This window comes from Mastacembelus armatus, chromosome 23, assembly GCF_900324485.2.
Source record: "Mastacembelus armatus chromosome 23, fMasArm1.2, whole genome shotgun sequence".
NCBI classification, from domain to species: domain Eukaryota; kingdom Metazoa; phylum Chordata; class Actinopteri; order Synbranchiformes; family Mastacembelidae; genus Mastacembelus; species Mastacembelus armatus.
In genome coordinates this window covers 10,153,559-10,165,459 of record NC_046655.1, presented here as the reverse complement: position 1 = coordinate 10,165,459, position 11,901 = coordinate 10,153,559, and the positions used below count along the sequence as shown (strand labels likewise).

The 11,901-nt window shown below is 39.8% G+C and overlaps 1 protein-coding gene across 1 annotated transcript in view; it reads right to left on the bottom strand.

Annotated features, from left to right (window-relative positions):
* Nucleotides 1-293: 293 nt before the first annotated feature.
* The window catches only part of exoc4 (exocyst complex component 4), a 93,960-nt gene continuing 82,352 nt past the window's right edge, over nucleotides 294-11,901 (bottom strand). Inside the window, exon 20 of the mRNA XM_026326708.1 lies at nucleotides 294-2,478. Coding sequence (XP_026182493.1) covers nucleotides 2,241-2,478 — 238 coding nt within the window. The 3' untranslated portion in view covers nucleotides 294-2,240. The remainder of the gene's footprint in view (nucleotides 2,479-11,901) is intronic.

Here is an 11,901-nt window from a genome sequence, read left to right as displayed (position 1 = left end):
GGTTATATGGTTTTTAATATCAAACTGTGCTAAAACAAAGTGCACGCAAAGATTTATGCCCCAAAACACCATCAGGTGGCATCTTACCTGTGTTTTCTCATTCCACTATGTTGTACTGCAGTACTCTGTGCTTCAAATGGTGTCACATAACACATCACACCCATCAGGTAAAGTACCTCCAGTGCTGCTTTTACACCTGTGTGGTAATGCATCACTACTTCACCAAGGACTGTGCTGTCATATTTTGCAATCATACAAAGAAGACACTGTATAAAACACACAAGACTAGATTGGAATTTGCATGTGTTTTCAGTTTATTAGTGTATGTATTGATAAATCATGTGTGTTTAGAGTAGACAAAAACTTCAGAGAATTAATGAGGCTACACTCAACAACTAGAAAAACAAGAAACTTATTTGAACTTGAGACAGACATACTTTGATGTATGGAATTTAATAAGATTCTCACTTGAACCATGAAATTCCTCTCATTGCACAACTGTGCAAAACAAAGGTCCACTGGTAAGAAAAAGAAACATGAAATAGAAGCCCAGATGAGTTTGAGTGGGAACAAAAATACACTTATGTTTTACATATTCCATCCATAAATAAAAGGCATGGGCAACAGGAGTGGTTTGCACTTAGATATATGGAGGATGCAAAATACATACATTTCTTGACTTAGTTTATGCATTATGCATGTGCAGTGTGATGGTAATATCTGTGTAACATGACAGTCAGTTAACATTGTATTGAAGTTTCCCATATACAACATTACAAAAGTAGCTTAGAAGTGAACAGCTGAATGTGCAGATCTTAGATTTTACACCAAGCATACATTTCAGAGTGGTAGCTGAACTCCTCAGCAGCTCCACTGTTGTTCTCCCATCGATCCCGTCCTATGTGTCATTATGATGGATTGCTCTATGGGCTTAAGGGAGGCCAGTGTTGGGCCTGCTGTATTGACAAGGCTCCCATTCCCTTCTCTTCTTCTCGTTGTTAAGTACTTTTCTCCCAAGTTAATGAACTAAAAACAGGGAGGATTGCAGGGAGTGGAATGATTTGTGATCATCTCAAGTTTAGTTAATTTAAAACAAATTGAGCACATGTAGTGGGGGATGGTAAAATAAAGATTCAGACTTGCATCGTTTTAGTTTAGAGAGCTAATAATGTGACTGATGAAATGTATTCCCCAATGTGCAAAGACATGGGGGTGAGCTGGACTTGAAATATTACTAGTTTTACAGAAGACTGAAACTGAAATCAGAAAAAAAAAATCATCATTAATGAGTCTCCATTTCTTTTGTCCAATTTGTAAAAGATAATCAACTCACAACTTCCCACATTGGCTGTACAAGTTTACTGCACAAACTATAAGAAAAAAGGCAGATAAACAGACTTTTTAACAGACATAGATATGATACAATTCTCAGCTAGGGAAATCTTTGGGGACCAACCCAAATTGGCAGCAGGCAGAAGATGTGGCCTCATTCAGACAGTCTAATCTGGCATCTGTTATTGCAGACAGAATCAGTGGGCCCATGGGGCTGCCAGGAGAGGAGAGATAGAGGTGTAATTGAGAGCAGCAGTTTAGATCTAATAGGAAAATGGGATGCAATAGGGCCTAAGTTCGGGTGAGTGTCCAATACAATCGCCTTTTATCTGGAGTCACAGTGAGTGTGGCACTGCTACAGCCTGGGTGTGCATGCTGCATTTGTTATGTCTTTTAAAAGTGGCAATCGATAATATAGGCTGCCTTATGACATGGGTACATGGGGAACTAGCAGCCCAAAATTTCCAGGTGCGTTAGTTGTCACCTCGCTTGCCAATTACAGTGAGTCAGTGCTGCTTAGGCTGATGTATGAATATATGATCTACATGCTCAGAGCTTGAAGAAAGTATATCTATGTCAGCCCTTGACTATCTGTTTCCATCAAATCAAGTAAAATCAAATATAGAAGATGCATATTCCATCAACAGATTTCCTGCATGATGACCTAAATCTAGAGCAAGGACCTATTTCTGTTTTTCCAACCAGGCTCACAAATATATGTACTGCAAGTTTTTTTCTCCATCAGTCCTTACTCTTGTATATCATCTGTTACATGTGTTCCTGATAAACAGATCTAAAAGAGGTGAAACAAAAACATGTTTGATTTAAGATTTATTCTCTCATTTGTCACCTTTCACTCAATTCCTGGCAACTTAAAAGAGCCCTCTGACCCCTGCCCTGTGTTACCATTACACTGTGGTGATCTTCTTGTCCTTGCTGGCCTGTTTGATAGCAGCCTGCTCACAGATGATCTCCTTCAGCCTTTGTAGCCGGGTGTTTTGGGTGCTCAGGTCCCCTACACCTGTCTGACTGCGATGGAGTAAAGACAGGGCGTTGATGTACTCCAGCTCTGTGTAGCGAACACCCTGGTCCACCACCAGGTTCAGCAGCTCGTCCGCTGTGTTGTATAGCATCTCATAGTACTGCCTGAATGGAGGGACAGAAGACATAAAGTGAGAGCGAGAAAATGACAGAATGTTATAGATTAAGAAAGAAAGTAGAGAAAAGGACAGGACACTGAGCAGAGGGAGAGAAAGGTTATTAATAGTATATTCCTCTGGTTTGCATTGTTCTGGTGCAGAATCCAAAGGGGGGAAAAAAAACAACCACCACCAACAACAAAGGGGAAACACAAAAGCCCAACTAACCACTGCTGCTGTCAAGCCCAATTTTCTTAAAAGGGCCTTCAAGGACCTTACTGTTTCAACAGCTACAAACTACTGAGACCGTTTTAATAAAACACTGTGGACATAAGCAAAGGAGGAAAGAGGTGTGTGCAGAATTAATAGGTCTTTAACAAGGCGCTGATGCCACAATGGGCCATTTGAAAAAAAGACCACGAAGTACATACTCATAAAGAAGGAGCACAAAGGGAGACTGAGTAACATACACTTTCATCTGCTGACTAACACATCACATAAAGGTCAGATATGTCAGGCTGAACTGAGGAGAGACTGGTCATGTATTTGTTTTTTTTAACCTGTGATTTTTCTTTGGCAGAATATTCAGAGGTGGACTTCCTGTGTATGTGAGCATATGTTGTATAATTCATTAGAATGAATTCACTGAGGAGAACACAAGAACACAATATTTGGCCATAAATATGGATTTTGGTAGAAAGGCAACACCATTTCCAGTGTAAAAAGAGGAGAGGCTGGAGGTAAGATAATGCAATGGAGTGTGTTGGGATGCAGGACAGACTGTTCTTCTTTACTCTGGGGCAAAACAGGTCAAATACCTTGGAGAGTTCATGCATGTGTGTGTGGATTCAACCACTATTTGTCCCTGGCCATGAGATAAATACTGTTTTCTAAAGATAGGTGCATCCATACAGTAGTTGTGGGTTGAGTAAGAGCAGGTATGGTATAACATGTATGTTTGACAAAATCTTAAGAACCGTTCCAGTCTCTGAAATACACCTTTGTTCCCCTTTGTTCCTTATATACAAATCATCTGTCTCATCTTAAGGTAGCAGCTCTTCATAACATTTCAACTCTTTTTTTTTTCTTTTAAATCCTCTCATACAAAAAAAAAAAAAAAATTCTTTTACTAGTGGCCAAGGACAAATGCCTGTCACTCAACAGTAATGGCTCTTGCTGTTTTGTGTGTGTAGCAGTTCAGTGAAGAGAGATAATTGTAGACCTCTTATGGGATAAAGAAAGACATTGGAGGTGTTGTGATTTAGAAAAAAAAAAAAAATGTTACAGTCACCTGTTTTCAAATCTTTCATTGTGTGACAGCAGTGAAAAAGACTCATTTGTAATTACGTCTATCAAAGCATCTGGAGAGAGAGGGTTAAGCTCTCTATTGTGCCAGAGGGAGCGGAGAGCAAATGGATTCAAATCTTTCTGATATGGTGTAGTAAAAAGACACTTTGGTAAGAAAAGATATTTTTATCTCATTTGTTTAGCTCCACCACCCATCCAAGACTCATTCAGTTCTTGAGATGATTATTTTCGGTGCTAACGAGGTGCTAATGAGCACTCGGGGAGCTTCTGTTCCAAGGTGCTTTATATGCTGTCATTTTGGAGATTCAACTGTAGAAAAAGACCTGGAAAGAATAATGGAGGGGTAGAATGAGTGAGATGAGAATGGAGACATAGAAAGAGAAGGGGAAAAAAAAGGTATGACTTAAGAGATGAGTGAGAAATAGCGGTGAATAATATCTGTTTTTTGGCCTTCCCCTGACAAGTAATGCCCTTGGTCATCAGAACATTTGCATTCTGTCTCACTCACTATCCTGCTCTCAATTTCTCTCCAAGGTCTTGTTCATTTTTTCATCCCTGAGCTCATTTCATGAAAAAGCTTGTCAATACAGATGAGGGTCACGTTGGTTTACTCCTTAACTTGGGGCAAAACAGAGGGAAAGCAAAAAAAAAAAAAAGAGAAGGTCTCACTTGTGGTTTTATCTCATAATGAAATGTGCTGTGTATTTGTCTATGTAGCTGATAAATGTCTTGAACGTGTCTCTGCTGTGTATGTTTAGAGTGTAGCAAACAGAAAAACACCAGATCCACATTATTACCACTTCATTCCCTAGATCCAACGATTAACTGCACGCTTGAGGCAAATTACCTTGCTCTATGATCTAATGGGGAAAACACAAATAATGACAAAAATACATATTTCTTTTGTAGAGGGAAACTACTTTGAACAGAAGACTTTCCTATTTCACATATCCTCCCTCAGTCCTCAACGGGAAACAGAAACTGTTGATTTTGAACACTGCAATAAACAACTAGAAACTGTACCTGTCTTCCTGAGACTGTTTTAATCTGAACTTTCTAAAGAGGTATAATTAATGTAAATGTTGTGTTTGTAACAGACTTTTGTAGACAGTTTAGTTAGATTTTTTTTTTTTTCTACAGTTATTTCCTATGGTATGTGTCCAAACCCATGCAGGTTAGGTTGTTTGGAGAGTCTACAGTAAATTGCCTGTTGGTGCGAATGTGAGTGTGCCAGTCTAATATGTGAAAGCCCTGTGGTAGATTGGAGAACTGCCCAGTGTTGCCCAGTGTGAGCTGGAATGGACTGCAGGAATCAGGAATAAATAATTACAGGTGGACATTCAAAACCTAAAACCTGTTAGCAGTACAGACTGTCTCTGCATTCTTTTAGTTGACTTTGGACAGGCTGACAAGAGGTTTTTAGGTTTAGCTCCCTGCTTTAATTTACGAAGCAGATAGACTAGTAGGTTATGCACACAGTGGGAAATTAACAGCAAACATGCCTGCTGAAAAGTGACATTATGACTGTGAGAAATACCAAGCACTATTTAGAAAAAAACAAAAAAACAATTTGTCTGACAAAATGGCAAAAAAAAGCTTTGGAATCCATCTGTTGATGCAGCAGCCAGCAGGAGAAATTTAAAAAATACCTCATCAGTGCTCTAAACATGTCTTAACTACAGTATAATAGCAACTATAATTCACTTGGCAGTGATGTATTTAGGGAAAATCCCAAATAAGATCGGATAAAAGCAGGTCGACTGATGAACATTTTGAACTGATGGAGGGGTACTAAATCCACTCTGCAGATTGTTGTTGCACTTTCTGTAGCATCTAATAGCAAAACAGAGAAGCTGATTCCACAGGAAGACAGCGTGCGAGACAGTCAGTTGGAAGTGTGTGTTTGTGTCTGCAGGTCTGATTGGCGATGACAGCTGGCAATCTGGCTGCTCTAGTCAGTACAGAGGGGAGGCCACTGGTTCAGATAGAGAAAGTAGGAGGTGTGTTTATGTGTGACTGCGTGTGTGTGTGTGTGTGTGTGTGTGTGTGTGTGTGTGTGTGTGTGTGTGTGTGTGTGTGTGTGTGCGCTGTCTATGCGTCTGAGTGATGTATGTTACTGTGTGCTGAAACACTTTCAAACAGTTCATTACCCAAGCAGTTGGAAAGCCATTTGCCAAACAGGGTAAGGGCTGTTAATAAGATTAAAATCTCACAGCACCCTGCCATCAAGAAAGAACTCCCAGTGACACATACATGTTAAAACAAATACACACCAACATTTCTTTTTTTTATCTGTTACCAATGGAGCTGGTTAATGAAACCGCACTCATTTTTTCATTTTTTAAAGTGAATTTTTATTTTTTTTTTTATCATTTTCAACCTTCTTCCTCCTTAAGTCCCATCTGCTTTAGTAATCAGCTTGTGTGTGCATGTGGATCAGCATGCCTCCATGGTGTGCTTTCTATTAAATTTTAATTAGCAGCCCCCCTCCTCTCCTCATATACAAAGAATATTAAGTTAATTTATGATGCGTGGATGCAGAATAGGAGAAGCAGATATGTACTGTATGTGAATGGCTCAAGAGTATGTGTGTGTGAGATAGAAACATGAAGCAAAAACAGGAGAGCAGGAGAAAAAAGACAAAGGCAGAGAGAGTGAGAAGAAAAGTGAGCGAAAGACAAGAATCAGCACAATTCATTTCCTCTCATTTCCAGTGTGTACAGTATTAAGGCCATTACAGGCTGCCTCTGTCAGCGTGTTTGGAAAAACACATTAGTTCATGGGGGAGAGATGAGGTGAGAAAGGAAGAGAAGAAGAAGAAGACATGGGCGAGTCTGAGGATGAGCTTATCTATTAGCTGGAACCAAGGCTTGTTGCTGTAACAAATATCAGGGCAACGGTGAGTTCTGCTGGTTTAATACACACAGGTTGAGTGATCACAGGGAGTAGCAGGCGATGGAATAAACTTGGCTATTTTCCTGTTCTTTAGGTGTCATAGACCAGAGATTCCCAGGCTTTTAAACCATGACACACCTTCCTTGTTATATCTTTTACATGACACCCACTTTACTGATGATTTCACTGCCTTGTTTACAGTAAAAAATGTTTTCATTGCTGCTCTGATGGTTGTTATTTCTGATTCCCATGCATCTAGTTCTGACAAGCAGCAACCATAAGGTTTTTCTTTTGGCCAGCAACATAACTGGATGTTTAACTGATGTTTAAAATATAGTGATTAGGATGTTTATTCTTGCCTTTTGAGACACTTGAAAAAGCAATATAAAACATATTTAATATGTAGAGTATTTGGACTATTTTTTACATGATGAAAAGTTATTAGAAATGGACATCCTTCTCCTCCTTTCAAACTCTAAGCCTCACTTCCATCCTTCTGTCTCTATCTCTCCCTCCATGGCAGTGTATTTGTCTTTCCTCTGGTAACGAGGAAACGTCTGCAGAGACTCTGAGACTGACGCTTCATCAGCAAAGACCAGCGTCATCATGCTGTGAGGTACACATACATAAACACATACACACATAGATAGGCTTGATCAGCAAAGACCAGTCTCATCATACTGCATCTTGCGCATGCACACATAGAAACCAGGAGCAGAGGAAGGGTGGGGCTGAAAGAAGAAGAGAGGAGAGAGAGTAACAATTTAGTAGAGGCAGTGCAGGTGGTTGGATGGTAGCAAAAGAGGAAAAAAAGACAGAGAGAGAAAAATGACAAAAAGGAGACTGAAAGAGCAAAAAGAGAGCGATAAAGAGAGAGACTCAAGGTGACAGGAAGGGGGACAGAAGCCGAGCAAAGTGACAGTGTACCGAAGCCAGGCCTAAATACAAACAGTTTTATCTGTTGACACCCACTACCTCCTGACACGGCCGTCAACTGTACTTATTACCACATTCTCTGCAGACACACCAGCCTGTCACCTCGACACACACCAAACCAAAGACAGTTTATTTACCGATACGCACACACACAATGCATTTTTTTGAACTAGGGCAGCACACTTCTGGAGAGTACACGAGGCTCTTATACATTTCACACATGCATACCAGCACGCTGTAGTAATTTCCAGTAACAGACAGGTGGATGCAATGGGCTGAACGCTGGGGCATCTCCACAGTGAGCCTGTCAGACTGGTGTTTAGCCTAGCTATGGGAAAGGGCCTTGCATGTTTTGCTAGGGATGTTATGACAGCCCTGCAACCTGCCTCCACGGGTCAGCAGGCAGCTCAGAGCTCCACTGTATGTGTGTCTGTAATAGTGAGTGTGTGTAATATTTGTTATGTTTCAGTGCATGCCTGATAAAACATACCTTAAATGCCCCTGTGTGCAGGCAGGTAGACATTAATTTAGATTTACTAAAGGACAGGTCTATACAAAACATGGGAGTAGTGATTTTATCTAATCATGTGCTGCAGTAAAAAAAAAAAAAAAAGAAAAGCTGTTCTAACAAAGTAGTAATTTGTCTATTTGAATGCAGTCTTTAGGCTTCTGCATTTCACAGAACGTGCTTCAGCTACATTAAATTTAGGTAATCAATCTCAGAATATCAAACATAAAACAACAAGTGCTGACACGATTCATTTGAACACAAAATCAACTTATAAAGGTTTGGCATCACATGGAAGCTAAGCTGATGACAGGTAAGAGGCAGTAAAACAACAAAAGTTTGAGTTGCATTTTTTTAGGGTCACTAGGAAACCAAGGTGTGCGGCAAATAATTTGTACTTCAAGTCTGTGACAGCTAATTATTTTGGAGCTCTATTTAATGCTACTAAATCTGTTGCCAAGCAAAAAAAAAGTACAAAATTTCTTCATAAGCTGGAGTATGCTGTTGCTAGGCAACACTAAGTTTTTCAAAGTTTTGTTGTTGCGTTTTGTTGGTAACTATTGCAGCTTCTGGTCTTTTCAAGATAAAACACTCACAAACAACCTTCTCTATTTATCTCATCTGTGCCTCTGTCAAGAAACCAGAAATCAGTAGAAAAAGAAAGAGAGGTGGACACATAGGACAATGAGGGGAGATCAGTGGAGTGACAAGCCTGCAGTCAATGCACACACACACATGTACACACACACACACACACACACACACACACACCTTTGTGTTGACACTGATATAATGTATTCCATAGCTCTTTATCCTAAACTTAACCTAACTCTAACACCAAGCTATAAAACTCAAACAGCTCTATCTATCAATCTTATCTATCTGTTTATCTATCTATCAATCTTATTTATCTGTTTATCTATCTCTCTATGTATCTAAATCCCCACAATGTAGTCATGCTACTGCAGTGATACACAGGTCTGAGGACTGAGCCCCTTAACAGTTTCTAAGCAGATGGTCTGTGTTGTGGCCATTTGTGTCACTGTTTAAGTCTGTGTGTGTGTACGTGTGTGTTTGACCTTGACCACAAACAAGAGTCCGACTGAGAAACCGCCATAGGACATTGACACACACACACTCACACTCACACTCACAAACACACACACACACACACACACGCCCCCCCCCCCTTCAGTTTTAACACCCAGTGCATCATTAACAATTGACACACTGTAGGTTTTCATACCATTATACTGAGTATATTATTATTTTTTAATTTATTCAGCCACAAGGTGGCACTGTTTCCCCATCCCTCTTCAAAATCTGAGAGAGAGAAGACTAAGTTTGTGTGTGTGTGAGAGAGAGAGAGAGAGAGAGAGAGCAAGAGAGAGAGCGAGAGCGAGTGTGTGTCTTTATGAGTTCTGCATTGCTGGTTACTGCCTTGCCTAAGTTTTAGCTCAGATCAATGGTTATTACTGTGCCCTGGTCCAGGTCTCTCTCGGTCTCCCATACAAGCACAGGACAGCAGATAAACAGCCTAAAATACATACAGTACTTACAGTAACATGCACACATGCATAAGAACATATATATGCACAAGTACACAGGAAGAGGTGGTACTACACTGATAAATATTTTGCCTTTAGTCCCTTTGTCTCAGACTGCTTTTTCACTTCTTATTCTGCTTGACCAAAGTCAGTTTTCAGGGATTCAGTTGCTAAGTGATTCACCGAGTCACTCAGCAATGTTATTAAGAAATTACTTACAATTGTGCAACTAATTTGAAACTGTAGGTGTTTTACTTAATTACAAGGCTTGATTTGTTGGGGTGGATGAGCCAAGCAATATCTTCCCATGTAACCTCAGCCAAACAGACTTAATATATTGGAACCACAGATGTGAAGACCACCTAACTAAGCAAGTAAAATGAGCATAAAGTATTTCTGTAAGCATACACAGTTTCAAATGCACATACTGTTTACAGTTTTGTACATCAGTATATGTCATTTGAAAAGGAAGCCTAATAGTATTTCATGTAACTGTAAGCCTATGGTTAGTCCCACTAGCAGGTGTGAGGTGTATAGCATTTGTGAATATCAATGATCTAAACACAGTATGCCAATGTCAAAATGCTGACTGTTTTGGTTGAGAGCAGGGATACACATTACTTAGGTGTATGTGAATTTTTGTATCTCTGCATGTGTGTGTGTGTGTGTGTGTTTGCAAGAGATGGTGTGTCTTGCAGCCGGCCAATCCAAAAAGCCATGAATGTGTAAACAATGTGCTCTGCAATTCCCAATCAACACCACCCACGCCTCGTAATCAGAGAGAGTGGGAGAAAGACAGAAAAGACAGAAAAGCCATCATTGGCATTTCGCCATAATCAAAGTTGACAGAGGGTAGAAATAACATACTAATCAATGGTCCTCTGCATCCAGTACAGTTCAGGTCATTTCAGTTTACTTCTTTTGTTTGCTGGAGGGAAACTTGGCATGGAGTGCCGGCATATCACAAACAATAGCAATGACCAACCACTGCCAGCGCATTGACAACCTTCCGGTCGAACGTACGACACACTCATAAAGATGCCAATAGCTATGAAAAGAAGCTAATTAACCCTACAACGCAACATGTGTTTACCCATGGCAATAATGGGTAAACACGTTTTACAACACCTAATTTTAGATGCAGAAAGACTGGTAAGGTTGGGAAAGGTGCTTTTACGTAGATAGTTGAGGCACTTCCTTAAAAAAGACTGGGAAAAAATATCACTGCGAGATAAATAAAATGTGTTTAAAACCTGAACTTCAGCCTTCAGGTGGTCATTGAAATCAAATCCTTCACAAAAGAAGTTTTTCGGATATTTTAAAGTACGTTTTAAGTTTTGTAAGAAACCAAGAGCTCTGCTTCTTTCAATGAGGATGCTCAAAATGTTCCTTTTTTCCTATATTACTCATTTAATCTTCCCTCTATTTCTTCCCTGCAAGTTTCATGCCTTCGGTTCTTATTCCACTCTATGCTATCTTCTATCCATGCCTTCTCCACGTCCACTCTAAAAGACATCATTTTCTATAACTTCCTTTAACATAGTATTTCCATTTTCCTCCCCCCAAGCCCTCACTTCTTTCTCCATCATTTACATCACCATTCCTCTAACACACTAGCTTCTCTCAAGGACACAAGCTTCCCAAAAGAGGAGAAAAAAAGCACATGAATACTATGAATCACTGCTCTTTCTGTCTTCCTCACTTTCCCCCCTCTTGTTCACCCCCTCAACTTCGGACTCCCTCCATCTTTTTCATAGAGATCTCTGAGCCTTGATTTCCCCCATGCCTGTCAGGGCTGGACAGTGCTGGGCAACAGCAGGTAGACTCGCAAACTAAAAATGTATGAGTAAGAAATAAACACCAACACCCACAATGTGGCTGACAATCTGTTTGACCATCTGTCTGTCTTGTGTACATAGTTTTTGTCTGAACTTAAGGACATTGTGAATGTCTGTGTGTGCCTGTGCGGGTGTGTAGTAGGGTGTAACCCATATATCGACTAATTTAAAATGAAAAACTGGATTTCGGCTAATGCCTACTATCAAATTCTGATTTGAAGGCTTCATAAAACAGTGAATTTTATTACATGATGTACAATTTAGAAATATTACACTAATTATGCCCTTAAGGTCTTAAAATTAAAGTGACTGTAGTACACATCACATCAACATGTTAATATTTTTATTTGTAAGATTATTATTATGTTGGTTGTCAAGGGAAATATCAGAAGGCCTTA